Here is a 22105-nt window from a genome sequence, read left to right as displayed (position 1 = left end):
ATATAGTATAAGAATGGTAACAGAGAGGTAGCCATGTTAGTCTGTACTCCAACAAAACACCAGAAATGTAGCACTTTAAAGACTAGCAAAACAATTTACTTGGTGATGAGCTTTCGTAGGACAGACCCACTTCATCAGATCAACAGACCACTTGACCTAATGAAGTGGGTCTGTCCCACGAAAGCTCATCACCAAGTAAATAATTTTGTTAGTCTTTAAAGTACTACATTTCTGCTGTTGTGTAGAATAAGAAGACAGTATTGTCTAGGGATTATTACAGAAACATGGAGTTTAGAAAACTCAAGCAAATACTCAAGCAAATCATTTAACCTGCTTCAGAGTTTCTCTGCCTATAAACCTTTCCTTGACTGCTTCTGAAAAGCTCTTCAAATTTTTGATGAAAGGAGTTTTAAAAGTTCAAAGTAATTTATAATAATATCAGTAATAAGAGTCAGCCCAATAGTACAACCTATACATTATCCCATGATGCAAGACAACTGAGAAACATGTCTAAATGCAATAGATTAGAAGGGGAAATATAAATTAATTTACAGCATGGTAGATAACATGTGGAACTTTTTACTACAGGTTGAACCTCTCAAGTTTGGCACCCTTGGGACCTGACTTGGGCCGAACCATAGAATTTGTAGGACTAAGGGAGGTCAATATAGACAGCCAGTGGGTCTCAAAAGGCAGGGAGGAAATATGGGTACAGAAGGTGTTTGCAGCACCCCAGACTTTGTATACCACATGGTTCCATGGTTGAGGCCCATGCCACCACTCAGGGTCCTGGCTGCTGGCCTTCCACAGGGGGGGCTCCAGTTCTGGCCATAAGTCCTGGCTGCTGGTCCCTCTGCTGCCACCAGGGGTCCCAGATTCTGGCTACTCACTGCAGGGCTCTGCTCCTGGTGCAAGCCCAGGCCTTTGCAGCTGCCTACCTCTTCCCTCCCTCCTCCTCCAAAGAAGGTCAACAGTACACTTTACAGAGAAGAAAGAGGAGTGTACATTGCAGACACAAACTCCTTATGAAAATGTATGAGCCTTGAATATTTTTGTTCCTCCAAGGAGTAAATTATTATTTTTCTCCTTCAATCTGAATTTTCTTCTGTTTCATTGTGCAGCAAAGAACAAAACGAGGAGGCTGGTCCAAAGGGAGAAAACGGAAGAAGCCCCTTAGGGACAGCAATGCCCCGAAATCTCCCCTTACAGGGTATGTGCGATTCATGAATGAGCGTAGGGAGCAGCTTCGAGCGAAGATGCCTGAAGTCCCTTTCCCAGAGATCACCAGGATGCTAGGCAATGAGTGGAGTAAGCTGCCTCCTGAGGAGAAACGGGTACCATTAATTTCCCTTTTCCTTGCTGGGGATTTGATTATAGTTTAATGGGAGCACTGTTGCTTACTGTGAAAGTTGACATAAATGTTTGACCATAACAGTGCGTAGGAAGATGTTTTTAGTAGGGATTCAAAGACCTTTAGGGTTAAAGAGAGTAACCCACTTGCAATAACAGTCTCTCTCTTCTGTCATTGCTGTTGGAACGTTACATAGGCCAGGTTTTATTCAGGACATATGTGAGAGGTTTAGGCACTTACTCAGTCCTCTGGGATCTATAGAGATTGAACCTGTATATTTGTTTCTAAACCAAATCAGAGGTGAGGCTTGTGTGGTTCCAACTATGAAACTCTCCTGTTATAGCAAGTGGCAGTGTGAATGGCTTGGTGTGAGCAGGAACACTCTCATGTCAAATGCAAATGCCGCTTGTAGCGGGTGGAAGTATTTTGTTGGTGTAAGGGCCAGAAGGGATGGGCTACTCAGAGCAAGCTGGGGTAGAGCTGTTTTTCTGGAAATGTATTTATCCATTTTCAAAGTCTGCTTGCCACGTAAAGAAAGTACAGCTCTGTAAGTTGTGTTTGTGAAAGTGTTTCATTAATCATTTTAGTCTGTATAATCATCTGTCCCAGAAATTAGAATTTATTTTTTCTTTCCACTAGAATGTGGCTTAGCTCTCTTATCTTCCTACCTGGGCCTTCTGTACTACACCTCATATATGAATGGGCTAGCTTGGTCTGTTTCTTTACTTCTTTCCTCTGCTGCAAGTACCAGCATCCATCCCTCCTGAATTTGTACCATTTACAGCTGGTTTCTAGTGGGAGAGTATGATGCAGCAGTAACTTCACCTAGTTAAGATTGCATGAGAGAATTTGGTTTAACAGAAGCTGTAAACCTTTATTTTGTAAAAATCTTATTGCAATGACAAAAACATAGAATATAAATATTGAGAACTGTTGGAAGTTTTAATTGTGTTTTGATGAAAAATGAATTGACAAAGAGAATAAGAGTTTGAAAACCAATCCTAAAGGTCTCTCTTTTTGATTTGTACCCGTTTTACAAAAAAATCTAAAACACTCTGTCCTTTGTCTACGTTATTGTTCCTCATGTGCAGATTCCTAGACTATCAGTAACATTGGAAGTGTTTGTACAGCATTTGATAACATTTCAGCCATAATAGAAAATGTGAGTCAAGGTCAACCTTGCTAAGCTTGATGACAAATTTGCTGCAGAATGATTGCTGTCACTTACTTCTATAGGCAAAAAAGACAGAAATTCCCTTAACAATGAACCATGTAGCTAAGAGAAAGGCTGTAGCCTAAGAAAAGCTGTGAAAGAGGAGAACAGGCATTCATATCTTTCACTGGACCCCTGCTTAACTTTAAAGTAAAAGTAAGGTCCTGAATCCCAACCTAGAAGACAGGAAAGGGCTACTGAACACTTTTTCTCCTCCCTGTTCCAATATTTAAAATAAATTAGTGTTTTAGAATCACAGAAGCGTGGAACATTAGAACTGGAAGGGACCTCGAGAGATCATCAAGTCCAGTCCCCTGTACTGATGGCAGGACCAAGCACCATCTAGACCATCCACAGTAGATGTCTGTCTAACCTGCTCTTAAATATCTCCAGTGATGGAGATTCAAAACTCCAAGCCTGGCACCCAGATCTCTAACATGACAAACCTCAGTCTTATGCTGTGCCCCACATTGCCTTTCAGCGTGACTAGATTAGGTTTTGGGTCTCTTGACTTTAACTAGTGCAAGCCACATTCCTTTCCCAGAGTCAGGAATCAAATCCAGAATTCCTCACAACCAGCTTTCTACTGCTGACTAGTGAGTACGTGTGTAACCCAGGGGGAAAGACTGTTTCACGTTCTCCTCCAGTGGCTGCTCTCCAAAAGGAAAATTATTCCGGTCAGTCACGTGACAAGAATCTCCTCATACCAGGAGAGCTGTGTATCAAAGCTGCATAACAATGACTAGAAAACTGGCAAACAAAAACTGCGTTTGGTTGCAGTTAAGTTTGCAGCCGGACACATAGTGTCTACCCAAAAGTGTAAAAGGATGGCTATAGAAAGTTTGAGGTAAGACTTGAGCATTCCTTTCCGTGTTAAGATTGCCTACAATGTTGTCAGTAATGCATTCTAATGCTCCACAAGGCTTTCATTTCCATCTCTAACAGATACTCAGAAGTAATATGTACTTCATTGCCATCGAAGTTGCAAAATCTTAACAGTGACCTCAACAGTGTTAAGGCAGAATACTGTTCGAAATGCATGAATGTGTTGTAGCAAAATCTACTGATCTGTTGATATAATGGATATAAAAGCATGTGAGGTCATTGTTGAGGTTTTACCTGAGTAGCAAGAATAGGTTTGCATGGTATAAACTTTTATGGGGAAAGAGTCTTAAGCATATTGTACTGAAACATGATAATAGGGAAGGTAGCTTTTTGGTGAAAGGGTTCCATTGATTCCAGTGTTGTGTTTTGGCTGTTCTTTAAGTGGTTTGAAGTCCAACAGTTTCTTTATATTATTCAAAAACTTTCTGCATTAATCAGATGTATGAAAATGCTTTAAGATTATTTCTTAAAAAATAGACTGAATATCATCAAGGCTTAAATGGACAGACTCTAGTCTAATCTCTACTCTAGTTCTAGTCTTTCTTTAAACTATTCTCTCATAGTGGTTACATCTGTCTCCCCTATCAGATGAGTGGACAAGACTTTGTGAGGTTGCAGCATAGTATTGGCCTTTCTCCTGGTGATCAGAAGGTGAGAAAGCATAACACTCTGCTCCAGGAAGATGACACATCTTAGGAACAATCTCAGCCTTTAAGGATGATTCACACCCAGAGCTTCCTGTTCAGGGTTCATAGTACTGGCCACAAACATCTTGTTTATAAATTTTTTTGTGACCAGGGGCTTGTCTCCGCTACGGCCAGGATCGATGAACGTGGGGTTGATTTAGTGTGGCTAGTGGAGACCTACTAGATTGACCACAGATAGCTCAGATATCAAGTCTGTTACTCCATGACAGTGAGAAAAGGGAAGAAGATGGGAGAGTTTCTCTTGTCAGTCCAGAATGGTCCACAGTAAATAGATCTAATCTACATCGATTTGAGTTACACTACTAATGTAACTCAAATTACGTAGGTTCGCTCAACTTTTCCAGGTAACGTAGACCTGCCTCATGTAAAGATAGCACTTGGCTGCACTGCATAGCTTGGCAGTAAGTTATTGCAGCATTTAAGAGTATGTCTGCACTACAAAGTTAGGTTGAATTTAAGGTCGGTTTTCTAGCAGCCAATTTTATGACATCCCAGGGTGCATGTCCACACTAGCACATAAAATTAATGGGATGTGTCCCCATTAGTTTTGCCAGCTTTGACTTTGTCAGCAGTGTTCTGTGCATACCTATCCTTAAGTTTCTGCTGGTCTATTGCATTGTGGGTTTCTGTCCCAGTGTATGATGGGACAAAAATGTGCCGAGAGTGGTTCTGGGTGTGTGTCAGTATACCACAGTGCACTTGTCTCCTTCCCCTTCCCTTTGGAAAGCAACAGCAAAAAGTGGAAAGCAACAGCAAAAAGTCACACAGCAATCAGTTTGGAGTGGGAAAATCTGTAGTGGGGCCTGCTGTGGTTCAGGTAACCAAGGCAATCAGTACCCTTCTGCTATGAAAGACAGTGAGTCTGGGAAATGTGCAAGTCATAGTTGATAGTTTTGCCAAGATAGAGTTTTCTAACTGTGATGGGGTGATTGAATGCACATCCCTATCTTGCCACCAGACCACCTTGCTGCAGAATACATAGCCTCTGTTCATATCTGTGCAGATGCCATTGCAAATTTAGCATGGAACCTGTACAGCATGAAACTGTTGTGGCAAGTATTATGAGCACCTTACACATTGTGCTGCGGTATATGCAGAGCCTAAGCAGTTGTGAGAGTATTGAAGACTATGAAGAGGACAAAGACATAGAGGGTGCGTCTACACTAGCCAGCTACTTTGAAGTAGCCAGCACAATGTCAAAATAGCACACATTAGCTGCGTCTACACGTGCACGTTACTTCGAAGTAGCGGCACTAACTTCGAAATAGCGCCCGTCACGTCTACACGTGTCGGGCGCTATTTCGAAGTTGAAATCGACGTTAGGCGGCGAGACGTCGAAGTCGCTAACCCCATGAGGGGATGGGAATAGCGCCCTACTTCGACGTTCAACATCGAAGTAGGGACGTGTAGACGATCCGCGTCCCGCAACATCGAAATAGCGGGGTCCTCCATGGCGGCCATCAGCTGGGGGGTTGAGAGATACTCTCTCTCCAGCCCTTGCGGGGCTCTGTGGTCACCGTGGGCAGCAGCCCTTAGCCCAGGGCTTCTGGCTGCTGCTGCTGCAGCTGGGGGTCCGTGCTGCATATACAGTGTCTGCAACTAGTTGTTGGCTCTGTGTATCTTGCACTGTTTAATGAAAGTGTGTCTGGGAGGGGCCCTTTAAGGGAGCGACTTGCTGTTGAGTCCGCCCCGTGACCCTGTCTGCAGCTGTGCCTGGCTCCCTTATTTCGATGTGTGCTACTTTGCCGTGTAGACGTTCCCTCGCTGTGCCTATTTCGATGTTGGGCTGAGCAACGTCGAAGTTGAACATCGACGTTGCCAGCCCTGGAGGACGTGTAGACGTTATTCATCGAAATAAGCTATTTCGAAGTTGGGTGCACGTGTAGACGTAGCCATTGTGTCTACACATGCCGTGTGCTATTTCAACGTTGAAATCGGCGTTAGGCAGTGAGACGTCGAAATTGCTATTCCCATCCGAAGATGGGAGTAGCGCCCTAGTTCAACGTCGAAGTAGGGAGTGTGTAGACGATCCGCATCCCGCTACTTTGAAATGGGTGGTCCTCCATGACGGCCATCAGCTGAGGGGTTGAGAGACACTCTGTCCAGCCCCTGCAGGGCTCTCTGATCACTGCGTGCAGTAGCCCTTAGCCCAGGGCTTCTGGCTGCTGCTGCTGCTGCTGCTACAGCTGGGGGTCCATGCTTCGTGCACAGGGTGTGCAACCGGTTGTTGGCTCTGTGGGTCTCATGCTGTGCAGGACAAGTGTGTCTGGGAGGGGCCCTTTAAGGGAGCGGCTTGGGGCTTTGCTGGCCCCTTATTTCGACAGGGAGCACATGTGTGTGTGGACACTCCATGTTTCCTTCCAGGGCGGCTCCTTTTGATGTTCACCGTCGCTACTTCAACGTGGAATGTCAGCGGCACCAGCCCTGGAGGACATGTAGACGATACGCGTCGAAGTAGCCTATTTCGATGTCCTTACTTCGAAATAGTCTATTTCGACGTAGCGTGCTAGTGTAGACGTAGCCATACAAATGTGAGGCACTGAAGAGGAGGAATGGGAAGATGCTGACTGCACTTGAAGGTTAGAGACAGTGGACTGCCAGTTCTGCTGCCATGAAACAAGCACAGAGTGAAGGGACCACATTGTTCTTCAGGTATGCTACAGTCAGCGTTGGCTACAATACTTCTACATGCATAAGGCCACTTTCGTGGAACTTTGTGAATTGCTTTCACCAGCCCTGGAGCACTGTGATAGCACAGTGAGACCTGCTCTGATAGTTCAGAAGAGTGTGGCAATAGCACTGTGGAAGCTTGCAGAGCAAGAAAGCTACAGGTCATTTGGCAATCAGTTTGGAGTGGGAAAATCTATAGTGGGGCCTGCTGTGATTCAGGTAACCAAGGCAATCAGTACCCTTCTGCTATGAAAGACAGTGAGTCTGGGAAATGTACAAGTCATAGTTGACGGTTTTGCCAAGATGGAGTTTCCTGACTGTGACAGAATGCACATCCCTATCTTGCCACCAGACCGCCTTGCTGCAGAATACATAACCTCAAGGGGTATTTTTCCATGGTGTTGCAGGCCTTAGTGGATCACAAGGGTCATTTCACTGACATCAACATGGGATGGTTGGGAAAGGTGCATGCATCTTTGGAAGTCTGGTCTGTTCAGAAAGCTGCAGAATGGAACCGTCTCTTCAGACCAGAAAATCACCACTGAAGATGTGGAGATGCCAATAGTGATTATGGGTGATTCATCTTACTCCTTGCTCCCTTGGCTCCTGAAGCAATACACAGGCAGCTTGGACCACAGGAAGGAGCAGTTCAACTACAGGCTGCACAAGTGCTGAATGGTAGTAGAATGTGCATTTGGCTCTTTTAAAAGACAGCTTCGGGAGACTTTACTCAGTTAGAACTCATCAAAGACAGCATTCTTGTTGTGATTGCAGCCCACTGTGTACTTTCTAATTTATGTGAGTACAAAGTGGGGGGGGTGGGAGGAGTAATTTCATGCCAGGCTGGACGGCTGAGGCAGATCACCTGGCCAATAATTAGGAGCAGCCAGACACCAGGGCAATATTGAGACCACAGTGAGGAGCACTGCTAATCAGAAAGGCTTTGAAAAACAGCTTTATGAATGACCAGACAGTGACATGACAGTCTGTTACTCTTAAGGATGTCCCCCCGAATGTGTGCTTGCCTGCAAAGCCTGTAAACCCTACCCGCTCCCATGCAACACAAGCAATAAAGACACAATTTTTTTTAATGTAAGTGTTTTTCTTCAGGGATCACTAAAGGAATTTGTGGCAGTGGCTTTGGGGGTGGGTAAACAAGGGCATTTTGCTATGATAGGTGGGGGAATGTCAGCCTTCTGCTCTCAAAAGCCTCCCTGGGAATGGAATGTAAGGCTGCCCCTTTGCTTCCCCCCTACATTCTGGGGTGCTGATGGGGGGGCATTAGCAAACATGGTGAGGAGGACATGTGGTTCAGCATGGGCTTCAGTGGAGCTCTGTGCTCCTGTATCAGGCACCGCAGGACACCCGGCATGTCATCAGCTGCAACATCTCCTCCTGGGTCTCCAATTCATGCTGTCTGAGCACTCTCCTTTCTTCTTGATCACCCCATCTCTCCTCCTGTGTGGTTCTCTTCCACTCATTTAATTGTGTCTTGTCTATGCAGGCAGCTTCCATGTGCTGTATGAACATATCTTCCCACGTTCGTTTTCTCCCGTGGGTGTGTGCCAGTCTAACAGCTGGAGGGGGCAGGGGGCAAAGCAGTGATCAAAAAGTCCACTGTTTGAGCACTCTGAAACAAAACATAAGTGAAGGCCAGACATTAAGGAGATACATTTACTGTAGATGAGAGGGAGGGGAAGGGGGATGATCTCGGCATGGTGGAGCAGCTTGTGCTCTAATACAGTAGGTTAATGCTCCTTCCTCTGCTTCCTACAGGTTGCCAAAAAATGTTGTTCTCCTTAGATTAACAAGTGCTGATAAGGATTGGATGCTAACTGAATGTGGGCAGAAGGCTGGTCAGTATGTTGCACTGCTCTGTGGTACAGTGAAACCAGGTTACTTACTGGCATGGAAAGATGTCTTATCAAAGAGGTTGGAATAAGGCAGGCCTCCCCAAAAACCTTATGAGAAGAATTAAAGAGTACATGTCTGAGATCTTTATGGAGATGTGCTCGGAGGTTTGGCACTCCACCTCCAGACACATTGACAAGTTTTTCCAGTGGCTCGGGGCTGTATAGGTACAGTATTTGACCTAGATTACGCCCCAATTGCCGTAGCCTGTTTGTAGCATGATTAAACATGAGAACATGCTCTGGCATAGAGTCCAGTTGCAAAATGTCCTCGGAGGAGGGGATGATGTCCAATATTACAAAAGGTTCCTGGCTGTTGGTGAGATCAGCTGCTCCATTCACCTGCTGACCATTGTCCGCCTTCTTTTCCTCATCCATGTCCTCCTTGTTCTTGACAGAGGCTTCCTGAGGCACCTCTTTGGAGCTATCCACAGGCTCTTTGGGGACAGCGGTTGGGTCGCTCCTCAGAATCCCTTGAAGCTGCTCATAGAAGTGGCATATTTGTGGAGATGACTCAGAATATCTGTTTGCATCCTTTATTTTATAGTATGGCTGCTGAGCTCCTTTATTTTCATGTGGCACTGCTGGTGTGTCCTTTTTTCTCCATACCCTCTGAAATCTTGGTGTATATATCTGTGTTTCTTTTGCTGCTTTGTAGTTTTCCCAGCTCAGGCCTGGTCTATACTAGGAGATTAAATGAAATTTAAGGGTCTAAGGTCAATTTTTTTATAAACTATCCATCTACAGCCCAGTGCTCCGTAGGTTCATTCCAAGGGGCTCTAATGCTGACTTTTGCGATGCTGAGTTCCCCCCAGAGTAACTCAAGAAGTTGAATTTGCAATGTTGAACTATACAAGTGGAGATGGCAGCATTATTAAAATAGATTTGATTAGCCTTCTAAACTATCCCACAATGCACCTCAAAGTGTCCTTTTTGGCCATCGCTCCACCTCCTCTGCTCTCTAGGTGAGTCGGAAGTTGGTGACGGGAAGTGGTGGTCATCAGCCTGGGAATTTTGATGAGATTTCCTTTCTGCGCCAGCCAGCATGGTGAGGAGATATGTGGATCGCATCTGTGCAGCACACCTACCACAGTTTGTAGCCATGAGTTCCCAGGATCACGAAAGGGCACCAGCATAGAGCCATCAGGAGATTTTGGACCTCATGTCGGCATTGGGAGAAGAAGTTATCTTCCTCCAGTTCAAAGTCAGCAAAAGGAATGCTGATATTTATGCTAAAATATCACAAGCCGTGATTGTGAGAGTGTACAGGAGGAATGCTCAGGAGGGCCATGAGAAGATCAAGGAGCTGAGGCAGATCTATCAGAAATACACGCAAATAGTCAGTCTGCGACATCTCCCCAGAAATGCCGATACTAAAATGAGCTTTACGCTATTCTGGTGGCAGACGTAACCTCTTCTCCCAGAAGACAAATAGACACCTTAGTGAAGAGAGTTCCTTGGGACAATAATGAAGTGCATCCTGATGTGTCAGGGTTGGACAACAGCAGGGTGCTTTCTAGCATAGAAGTAGACCCTGAAAGTCAGAAGCTATTTGGTGAGCTGGAGCCTATGGAGCCCATCCCCTTAACTCAGAAAGCGGCTTCGGAAGCAAATTCAGATCCTTATCAGACACTTCTGGTAAGTGTGCTTTTTTTTCTACTGATGATAATATATTGCAACCATGGGCTGGAGGATCTATGCCCCTTTCCCTTAGAACAGCTTGTTAATATGTCTGGGGATGGAGCACATCCTGTTTGGACACCTCACTGAAGGTCTTGGAGACAGGCACTTTTGGATTCTCCTTATGAGATCTTTGTGGAGATCTGACTTGTTCCTGCTTCTACGATAAGAAACCTTATAGCACCAAGCCACCAATGAATGATCTGGAAGCATGGACCCACAGAGCGTTCTTGCAAATTTTCCAACATGCTACCTGGTTAGAATGAGCAATCTTTCTTTATCCCATTTTGTTAGTGTGATGAGGCTGAGTCTTGTTTTCCATCTAGAATGCATGGGAAGTTTTTTGAGCTGTTAATGATTTTTGCCTGTGACCTACCCATTGCAGGGCAGAACTCATGCATCTTCTGGAGCAACCACTTTAAAATCCAGGCACTGTTTTAAGCAGCAACTGCTCCAGGCATCCACCCCCTCCAAGGCCAGAAGCTGCCACAGCATCCCCAGACCACTCCAGGCCTCACCGATACCTGCACCTGTAGTCAGACAGACCTCCTGACCAGGGATGCCTCTACGCGGACACCAGTGTCATTTTGCAGGGACTGTGATGTGCAATTCCCACCTACTGAAGTCCAGGCTGGGGAGACCATCCAATGTAGAATGTGTCTTCTGGTAGAAGCTCTCAGGAAGTAGGTGGTGGAACTACAGGAAGAGGTAGCTAGGCTTAGGAGTATTTGACTCTCTGAGCAATTCCTTGACGGTATTCATGTGGAGACAGCTGAGGACAACTTTCGGAGGGGTAGCCATGTTAGTCTGGATCTGTAACAGCAACTGGAGGACAACTGGAGACACAAAAGAGTACTGACACACCGTCAGTGGAGGTGGAGATGGCTTAGGGGGAACACTGGCAGCTGGTCACTTCTGGCAGAAGGCAGTGCTCTACTCCTGCTCCCAATCCTCTCACTGTGGTACTGGGAAACTGAGTTTTGTTTATTGGTTAACATGCTTTGGAGTTGGGTGGGTGGTAATTGTTGTCTCACAGTTGATGGAGGGTTTCGTGAAGGGCAAGGAAACAGCATGGTTGCAGCGGATATGGGCCGGGGAGCCAGTTAATTCCCTTCCTGATCTTTCATAAACTTGTTTTTCAAGGCATACCTGATTTTCAGTGCCTCTTTCTGGGCTTTCTTGTTTTCCCTTGGGGTCAGTTGCTGATAATTTCTTGCCAGGATCTCTGCCTCATCCCCATTGCAGGCATGAAACTCCTCTCCCCTCCTCCTCACAATTGTTATGAAGACTACAGCAGGCCCCAATGACAAGAGTAGTGCTTTCTTCATTGAGGTCTAAGCAGGTCAGAAGGCACTTAACCTGGCTTTTAAATTTCCAAAGGCACATTCTACCACTCTTCTGCACTTGCTCCCTAGTGGGGTCCACAGTACCTTTGTAGGGCTTCATGAGCCAAGGGAACAATGGGTAAACAGGGTTACCCAAAATCACTGTGGGCATTTCCACACCATCAATGTTTTTCTGGTCTGGGAATAAAGTACAACTCTGGAGCCTTCTAAACAGACCAGAATTCCTAAAGATTTATGTGTCATCAACCTTTCCCAACAACCCCAATGCCTGCAACACCATACAAAAGTAACCCTTGCAGATAATGTACTCTGAGGCCTGGTGGTCTGGTGCCAGGATGGGGATGTGTGCTCCATCTATGCCCCCACTGCGGTTAGGGAACCCCATGGTAGCAAATCTATTCACTGTGTCCTGCACGTTCTCCAGAGTCACTGTCTTCCAGAGGAGAAGCATGGTGATTACATTGGCAACAGTCTCCACTGTAGATTTGCCTACTCCAAATTGATTGCCCACTGACCAGTAGCTGTCTGGTGTTGCAAACTTCCAAAAAGCAATAGCCATGCGCTCCTCGACTGTCAAGGCAGGTCTCATTCTGGCATTGATGCGCTTCAGGGTGGGAAACAGCAGTTCATAAAGTTACTTGAAAGTGGCCTTATGCATGTGGAAGTTTCACAGCCACTATGTGTCATCCCTGGACTGTAAAACAATGTGATCCCACCAATCTGTTTTGGTTTCGTAGCTCCACAACTTGTGCTCCAATCTGTACAGTGTCTCCAGTCCTGCCAAAAATTTTGCAGTTCTTCTCTTCAGATATTTATGTCCATCAATGGCCTGGAAACAATGAGCTCTTACTGCATGGGCATTGTGTTCAGAAGATACAGTGGGACATGCTAAATCAACTTTCTAAGCCGGTCAGGACACTTAAGCTCAACTTTAAAAATCTAATGTTAAAAAAATTTTGTTATACTTGGGAATGAATTCAAATTTGTTAGACATGGCCGCAGATTCATCCCCACACACAGCAATGAGGTCCTGGATCTCCCACACGCTCCATACCGGAGTTCATCTGTGACCCTGGGAATTCATGGCTAGATGTTCTGTTGAGATATGCTGCCTGCTCTTCTCACCATGCTTGCCAAATAGGAAATGAAATTTAAATTTTCCTGGGCTATTTTCTTTGAACCTGGAGAACAGCAGAGCTGAAAGTGGTGGCCAGAGTGGTCATACTGGGGCACAGTGGGACACATCCAAGAGGCCAAAAATGTCAAATTTCACAACGTTTCGTCTGCACTACCCTAAGGTCGACCATGCAAGATCGAATTTGGCGTTATTTCTCGTGAAAAGCAAAAGTACAAAAGTCCACCTTAGGAGCCCTTAAAGTCAATGGAATGGACCCTGTAGTGTGGACTGATTCCTTAAAAGTTCGACGTAAGTCACCTAACTTTGACCTAATCTCCTAGTGTAGACCAAGCCTAAGTAAACTACTGCAATCAGGCTAGTCGAGAAATAGAATTAATAGGAGGATTATTTGGATAAAAATTATTCTGGAGTTCTATCTCTGTTTTGGATTAGCCTTTCTCAGGTTTCTGTGTTCTGAGCCTTTCAGGCTTTCTAACTGATTTTCTCCATTCTCTTCCTGTTTATCCTTGTAAGATGATCAGTAATTTATATATGTGATTATTTGGGTTTTTCCTGAAACTCTCTGTTTTCTTGTTGCAGCGCTACCTCGATGAAGCAGATAGAGATAAGGAACGTTACATGCGGGAACTAGAGCAGTACCAGAAGACAGAGGCCTACAAAGTCTTCAGCAGGAAGGCACAGGACAGGCAGAAAGGCAAATCACACCGGCAAGGTATTCAACCTTAACAAAAATAGTGCCTTACAAGTATAATGAACATACTGGCTGCTCTTGGAAGAGACAATACTGAGCTAGCCAGACCGTTGATCTGTCCCATCTTGGCAATTCTTATGTTCACCAATCGATTGTTAGCTAAAATAATAAAATATCCCAAGCATAGAATCAACTAGCAGGTATCAAACACTTTTTTATAAAGCCTTTGACGGTTACACTACTTAGAATATACTGCTTTGTTTTCCTAGACCTGCGTGTGTGTGTGTGTGTGTGTGTGTCTGCACAGTGATTAGATCTGTATCAATACTATACTACTATGGCCCCTTTTCATCTCAAGAGGTGGTGGTTAGCAGTGGTGGAGAGGATCTATGGGCAGTGTTTGAGTCTGCAGTTTCTCTCACAGCTTATCCATCCAGTATTTAATTTGCATGGTCAATTGCAATAACCACATGTCAGTCTATTCTGAATTCTTGAGTCTGAGAGTTTTTCCTTCTAAGACGAAATTCTTTTGTGTGGCATGCACATACACTATCGAAGGATGACGTGCCCTGTTGTAGCAATCATTGCCAGGTATTTCAATCTGATGATGTCGATTCCTAGCATTTTGGATCAATGTTGAATTTTTCATGACGTTTTTGCATGTATTCTTGAATCTTAGCTTTGATCTTCCTCTTGTTCTCAACCCATGTCACAGTTTGCCACAGAGGATTTCTTTCAGAAGACGTTCGTCACTCATTCTTCTCACATGACCAAGCCATTGTAGTCTTCTGCTGTTGAGGATCACTGTGAAGCTGGGTATGCCAGATCTTGACAGGACATCTGCATTTGAAACTTTATCTTGCCAGTTGATATGAATAATTCTGTGGAGGCAGGGAAGATGGAAGCTGTTCAGTTTTTTTCTCCTGGTTCAAGTAGGTGGTCCATGCCTCAGAACCATACAGCAGGATGCTCAGTACACATGCCTGGTAGATTACTATCTTTGTTTTCACTGTCAGCTTAGGATTGTTCCATGCTTGTTTTGTAGGTCTGCCAAAAATAGTAGCTGCCTTCATGTTTCTGGTGTTCAGTTCTTTGTCCATGGATAGGTTTGTGGTGACCGTAGATCCAAGGTAACGGAGTTGTTCAATCACATTAGCTACAGATAATGGGCCACATCCCCCCTGACTGAACTCACTTGATTTCTGCTCTCTTGATGTTCACAACTCCACATTAACTGCCGATAATGGGCCACATCCACGCTGACTGAATAGACCTTTTCAGCTCTGGCCCTGCCCTGGACTCCCTCTTTAAATCCTCCTCTGAAGACACCCTCCCTCACACGCACTCATGCATCTGATGAAGCTGGTCTTTGCTCACGAAAGCTTTTGCTCCAAAATATCTATTAGTTTATAAGGTGCCACAGGACTTCTTGCTGTTTTTATTTAACGGGCTGTTATCCAGAATGACATTGGGTCGTTGAGGCATACCTTGAGTGAATACAACAGTTTTCTTCATGCTTATGTCAAGGGAAAACAACTTCCAGGCTCTGGACAGACAATCTGTGAGTGACTGTAGTGTGTCTTCATTATGAGCGACTAATGAGGACTTTCCTGACCTTAGTTTTGCCTTGAGTCTTGCCAGGTTGTAGACAAAGCCATCTAATCTTGTGTGGAGAAATACATCATTGCCCGAGTTTTGAAATGCACAATTTAATAGAACTGAGAAGAATATGCCGATGAGGGTAGGGGCAAGAACACACTCTTGTTTGACTCTGCTGTTCAGTGCAAATAGTTTCAATGTAGATGTATCATATTGCACTGTTGTTTTCATGTTTTCATGAAAGCTTGAGTAGAGTGTCGCTGGGCAGCCAATCTTGGTTAATACTCTGAGTAGTCCTGATCTACTATGTGTGTCAAACTCCTTTTTTAAGTCCAGAAATGCTATGAATAAGGGCTTTACTTGTTCTCTGCATTTTTCCTGTGGTTGTCGAAGTGAGAAAATAATGTCCATTGTTGACCTGCCAGCCCTGAAGCCACATTGTGTTTCTGGATAGACTCGATCTGCGAGTTTTTGCAGGTGTTTGAGAATGACACAGGCAAGTGCTTTGCCTGTGATGCTCAGTAAAGAGTTGTCTCTCTAGTTGCAGTCACCCTTGTTGCCTTTGTTTTTATAGAGTGTGATGATGTTTGCATCCTTCATGTCATGTGGGACATCTCCTGCTCTCTAACATTTTAGCAGTGAATCACAGAGGAAGGGGAAGAGCTTAGCCTTATTTGCCTTCAGGACTTCAGCTGGAATTAAATCATTTCCTGGTGTTTTTCCATAGGAGACAGTGTTGAGCTTGAGAAGATTCCTCCTCCATAGGCTCCGCATCTAACTCACATTTCTGGAAGCAATGGGATAAGGTTGTCAAGTTCTGTTTATTCCCAAAAGCATACAATACAAAGACTTGAGTAGTGGTCCACCCATATGGACATCTGCAGCTTTTTGTCTGTGATCACCTGTCCATTTAAATGCTTCAGCGGAGCAACTTTGGTAATGTTTGGTCCGAGTGCTTTCTTCAGTCCATCATACGTGGTTTTCAGGTCACCCAAATCAGATGCCTTTTAAATGTTAAAATACAGATTGGCCCAATACTTGTTCACATACCACCTGGATTCTCTCTGAAGAGCCGATCTTCCACGTCGAAGTTGATCTCTTGTGCTGTGTGATGGGTTCTTTATGTTATTCAGATGTGCCTTGTCTTTTTCTTCAAAAAGAGGCCTAAGAATGTCAACATTTTCATTTATCCAGTCTTTGTTACAGAATTTACGTGTTCCAAAGGCAGATTTGGCACATTTGTATATTACATCTCTCAGCATGGACCTTGTTTCGTCAACAGTTTGTTGCTCAGGTTTGTGTTCCATTTTGTGAGTGAGATCATCTGCAAAGACAGAGCATTTCAGAGCGTTTCTGGTATTGAGGGTATTGATTTTTGGCTTATTGTATTCCTTTGTCATACAGAGTTTCTTTGGGATGATTTTCACTCTGCTGACGATCAAGGAGTGATCAGTGTCACAGTCTGCTCTGTGATATGTGCAGATAATTTTGATGGCATTAAGATGTTCCGTGCGTACCAGTACAAGTTCAGGTTGATGCCCATGACCAGATCTGGGGCAGTGCCATGAATCCTTGTGACACTGTTTCAAGTTAATGAAAGTACTGTAAGGTCCCGGCATTCTCGAATTTTAACATTAGCAGATTCAATTATTCGCGAGTGGCTGCTGCCAGGACTCCAGGGCCGGGAAGGGCAGCAGCTGCTGCTTCTCCAGGGCTGGGAGCACCATCAGCTGCCACTTCCCCAAGGTCCCGGGAGGGGAGTGCTGGTGGCTGCCACTTTGCCAGGGCTCCGGGTGAATAATATTCATCATTTGTGAAATTCAGACTTCGCAAGAGTTCTCAATATGGAACCCTCACGAATGTCAAGATACTACTGTGTTCGTGATACAGATCTGATTTTGAGAGCTGAATTCTAATGCACCCATTACAAGGCATGGTAATATTGATACACGCTACATACAATGCAGCATGCATCAGTACTACTGTGCCTTGTAATGGGTGCATTAGAAAACATAAAGTTAGAGGTCCTATGTGCCAAGGCCCTTATAGGATACTAGACACATTATGTAGCTGTGCTTTTGGGGTGTATAGCTAACTGCTGCCTTCAATTCTCTTTTACTCCAAGATCATGTTATCTTCTTGTTTGTTTCAGATGGAGCACGACAGACTGCCCATGACCATGAGGTAAGTGCTTTACTCCCTTCTACACAGCAAAGAGAAATTACCGTAGAAGTCAATGGAGTTATGAAAGTTTATACTACGTCACCCTATAGAGCTATGCAAATTTCTCACCCTTTCTTCGTAGTTTTTTGGGGACTGCATGTATAGATGATCCCCATGACCAAAACCCAAAAGTGAATAGCAATTGAATAATGTATGTGCTCTTCTTGATGCTTTCTGATAACTAATCTGCATGGAGTAGCTTCTGATTTATCTGAAACAATGTGGAAATGGTGCTTACGGGTTGTTTTTAAAAGAGCTGAGGCTCAGCCTCTCCTTTCGTAGGTGTAATTTTCATTGCAAATCGTACACCTGTGACTTGAAACCTCAGAACAAATTCGGAGAGTGTGGCAGAATAATTGTATACAACTTCAGGTGCAAAACTGCAGTGAAAATTTTGGAAGCAGAAAAGCCTACAAGTGGGGAACTGCTGAATCCCAAAGCCAAGTATTCCCTATCAGACAAACTGTTGCAACTAGATGGACTCCTCATGCCACTTGGAAGTTGACATTTTATTAATTACTCCCACAAAACACTACAGTCATGCCCCGGTCAGTAATGTAATATTTGTGCAACACATATAAGGTTTAAAAGAATTTGGATAAAGGATGGTAATGGCTATTTAACTTAGGTTGCACAAATTCTCTTTTTAGCAGCAGTGTGCATGTGACAAGTCACTTTAAAAATTCAAACAGGTTTTATCTGTATTTTTCAATTTATATAATACAGTTACTGAAAAATCATCATTATCTAAATGCACCTACAGAGGAGAGATGCCTTCCTGTATGTCCCCACTGAGGGTATGTCCATACTTACTGCAGATTCAGTGTGCCCCTATTGATCCTTCGGAGTTCAATTTTGCCGTATCTGTGAAGATGCGGCAAAATCGATCTCTCTGTGCTCAACCATCAACCCTGGTGTTCCATGCTATCGAGCCTGAAGAGCCACGGTCTACACCAGGGAACAGAGTTGATCCTGATCCATAGATTCTAGCAGTTTTGTTCCCTAGTGCAGACCAGGCCTGAGTTCTTATGCTCCATCTGAGCAGGAGCTGCTCAGGTGGAGCTAGGACTTCACAATGTAGACACTCTGACCTGAAAGTCTCCTCTCTTTTCCCTTTCAGGATTTTCTACCTTTTTGTATTTGCAAACCTCTGTCCACAAGTTACCCACTGAACCCTCCCAACCCCTATGTAAGAGTAGGTCTATGCTTATGGTGGTGTACAGAGTACAGACACTACACATTGTGACAGACCGCTGCCTGGGGGCTCTAGGATCCTGCAAGAGGGCAGGTATACTGGCTGGTGGGGGAATGCCTTCTTGTTTCCCAATTAAGGCGGACAGCTGGGAGCCTCATTAACTACTAGCGACAGCTGGGGCCCGGCACACCCTATAAAAGGTTTCCCCTAGCTGGTTGCAGGGGGGAAGAGTTTGGAAGGCTCACTGAGGAGCAAAGAGCAAAGAACAAGGGGCAAGGAGCAAGAGGTACCATGGGGAAGTGGTGGGTGAAGCAGCCCAGGGTTAGGTTGCCACATTGGGGCAGGGGCGTCAGCCCCGCCAGTAGCCTCCCGACCCTGTAGGGACCCTGGGCCAGAGTCCAGGGTAGAGGGCGGGTCTGGACTCCCCCCACCTTCCCCCCTTCCCCCCAGAGGGCAAAACTGCCGGTGCAGGAACAGGCCTGCAAGGGGTTTGGCGTTATCCGCCCCACTGGGACTTGCCTGTGATGAGGATGGCTCGCTAAGCGGAAACTTCAGCCTCGGGAAAGTACCAAGCAGATACGGGGTTTTCTGTGAGTCTCTGAGGCACACCAAAGAAACTGCCAGGAAGCGCAGGAACCCACAGGGGTTGACGAGGGACTTAGTCACAACATCTATCCATCACTGGTATAAGCACAAAGTAGACAGCAAGGCACTGCTTAGGCAAATAGATGACAGACATGCCAGAACATCGGGGGTATACTCCACATGGCTGTCTACATGTGAGCAGTGTCCCTCGCAGCTACACTATTTTTAGCAGAGTCATATTCATCTGCCTCCCATCTGCCAGAGTCCTCTGCTCCAATGTGTAGTTAAACACCACAATGTAGATATTGCCTACCTCACTGTTGCATGTAGGTGTGCATGCTCTGCATGCCACTGCAAGTGTAGACAAGGCCTCACATAAGTAAGCACAGGTTGAACCTCTCATCTGGCACTCTCGGAACCTGACTGGTGCTGAACGAGAGAATTTGACAGACCATGGCAGGTCAATATTGTCTAGCATGTTACCAACAGGTTCCATTGCTTACTGGGCTCTCAGAAGATGTTTAGGAGTACATTATAGCTAAATAACAGCACAGAACACTGAGATTTAGGACTTGTGGCTGTAAACGAACTTTATAGGACCATGGGAAACTTAGCCTAACTCATGAAAAGTGATCATCCAGCTAACTAAAATCATGGTGGATTATGGATGTTGTTGGACGAGAGAGTTCCGGATTAGAGAAGTTCAACCTGTAGTATAATTCCCATTTACAAACGCAGAAACTGGCACAGAAAAGTTAAGTGGCTTGTACAGCAAGTCAAGATTAGATTTAAGATTTCTGGAGTTCCTGGTGTCTGTCCTATTCTCCTTCCCTATTGCTTGATTTTAATGTTCCTTGCCTGTTGTGGTATGTTTATGACCATCAGAGAGGACCTGTTTAATTATCTCTTGCAAAAGTTTAGGAGCACCTCTGACTTTTCTGAAATTGGTGGAACCAGAGAAACCCCAAGTTTGTTCAAATTATTAGAAAACCATGCTTCCTTATTAGCATGTCTTCCATGAAGTGACCGATTCATGCTAAGGCACAGAGGACCTGCTTGATGAGGTCTGTAATGTAGAGTTTAATGCAGGGGAAGTGGCTTGACAGAGTAGTGGAGCACGACAGAAATTGTCTGCACCATTGGAAGTATTTATTATAATACAGAGCACTTGAGAGGTATGTGTATGATAGTCACAGGACATCAACATAACAGGAAAATTGCAATTTGAAAAGACCTTCCTTCATTTTTTTTCTCCCCTTCCCACGTACTCTCAATTGTCTATTCCTATTAAGAACTTTAAGTTCAGTGTATTTCTAAAGCTCCTAATATCAACCCCAGTTTAACAGCTCGATGAGTAAGTTCCAGAATGTCACCCTGGCAAATATCTCCATCTCTTTTAAGGACAAAGATAGAAACAGAAATTTTTTTGTTTCTCTTAATTCATGAGAAATAGAAAACGACACTCAGCCTGAACAAATTAGGCCTTTTCAATGAAGGGGTAATCAAATCCTTATGATTTTAATCCCCTGAGCAAGGCTCAGAGTGGCTTAAGTATTTCTGAGCCCCCGAGAGGATCCTTTACATGCTGGGTAATGTACTTGATAATGGAAGAGTGCTGATGGGTTTTCATTACCATTCGTCTGTTAAGTAGAATTTCTCTGTTGCCTTCCAGAGACAGAGCAATTTCACCTAATTGTGTTAATGTTTTTTTATTTTGCACCTGAAAAATCTCTACAATGGGGCAGAATATATAATGTCTATAATATCCTCTCCTCTGTCCTTCAGTCTGCAGGAGCCATTACTAGTCCATGCCAGTGTTTTCCTGCACTCAGCTCGTTCTGTCAAGCATGTATTGCTTAGGCTGGTTGAGCAAAAAGCACTTGAAGGGCAAGCTGCATAATTGCCAGCATTCCTTGGAGTGCGATACTGCTGAGACCCCAGAGTCCAAGAAGATACTAATTTGTGGTTGTCTAGAGGGCGTTAAGATTAGATGATTACATTGACAGGTTTGTTGCTGTACATGACTCCTCATTTTCTGAATACACATCCGAGTTTGTTTTTCCTACAATAACAGGCATCAGAATTTGAGCCCATGTTGGCTTCGGTTAAAGAAGCCATGGTGACATTATTGCATCTCTTCAGACCCTCAGAAAATCAGAACCCTTTCTTTTCATTTTTGCCCTCTCTCTTGGCTAGAGGCCCACTTGATGCATAGCCTGTGAGCTTTGTACTCTCTTGTTGAATCTAGCCCACCTGCAATTTTTCCAGGTTAAGAACCCAGCCATACTTTTTAAAAGAAGAAAGTAAAATAAAATAAATAAATAAATCTATCTCTGACAATTTGCTCAAGGAAACACTTGGAGGGTTCTGAAGTTCCATATACCCAGGTCTGGTTTGGCTGACTGCCAAATGGCACTGACTTCACCTCTGTCTAGCCTCTTTATGAACCAAACACCAATATGAAACACTAAGCTTAGCTGCCAGAATTCCCTGTTACCCTTTCTGCTGGGTAACAAATCATGTTTGACATCCCATGGAAAGTCCAAGGGGCTCAAATGTAACAGATTATAGTAGTAGCAAAAGCAAGATATGGGCATTTTATCTCATGCTTTAAACATAGTTTTGAAGGAATAATTCTTGGTATGTTTTACCAGTCAAAATGTTTTAGAGGTTTGAGAACCTTCTGCTTTCACTAGCAGTTTCTCTAATGCTTATCTTTGTTCTTATATTAAACAGCACTTTGATTATAGTTGCTCCAGTTTATCAAACAATAAAGCTCTATTGTTTATTTAACACCATCAATATATGCTTTGAAAGCAAACATTTATTCTTATTACTTTTGACTTGTAGAAATGATGACTGAAGCATCACTAAAAATATGGACTTTAAGGTACTTTGTAGAAATCTGTCAA

The 22105-nt window shown here is 44.3% G+C and overlaps 1 protein-coding gene across 4 annotated transcripts in view; it reads left to right on the top strand.

Annotated features, from left to right (window-relative positions):
- HMG20A (high mobility group 20A) overlaps positions 1 to 22105 on the top strand; it is a 95249-nt gene that overhangs the window by 57199 nt on the left and 15945 nt on the right. For all 4 annotated transcript variants that reach the window (XM_075006751.1, XM_075006752.1, XM_075006749.1 and 1 more), the window contains 3 exons: positions 1122 to 1334; positions 13480 to 13612; positions 17343 to 17374. In XM_075006751.1, coding sequence (XP_074862852.1) covers positions 1122 to 1334; positions 13480 to 13612; positions 17343 to 17374 — 378 coding nt within the window. The remainder of the gene's footprint in view (positions 1 to 1121; positions 1335 to 13479; positions 13613 to 17342; positions 17375 to 22105) is intronic.

This window comes from Carettochelys insculpta, chromosome 12, assembly GCF_033958435.1.
Source record: "Carettochelys insculpta isolate YL-2023 chromosome 12, ASM3395843v1, whole genome shotgun sequence".
Lineage (NCBI taxonomy): Eukaryota > Metazoa > Chordata > Testudines > Carettochelyidae > Carettochelys > Carettochelys insculpta.
This window is presented reverse-complemented; position numbering and strand designations above follow the sequence as displayed.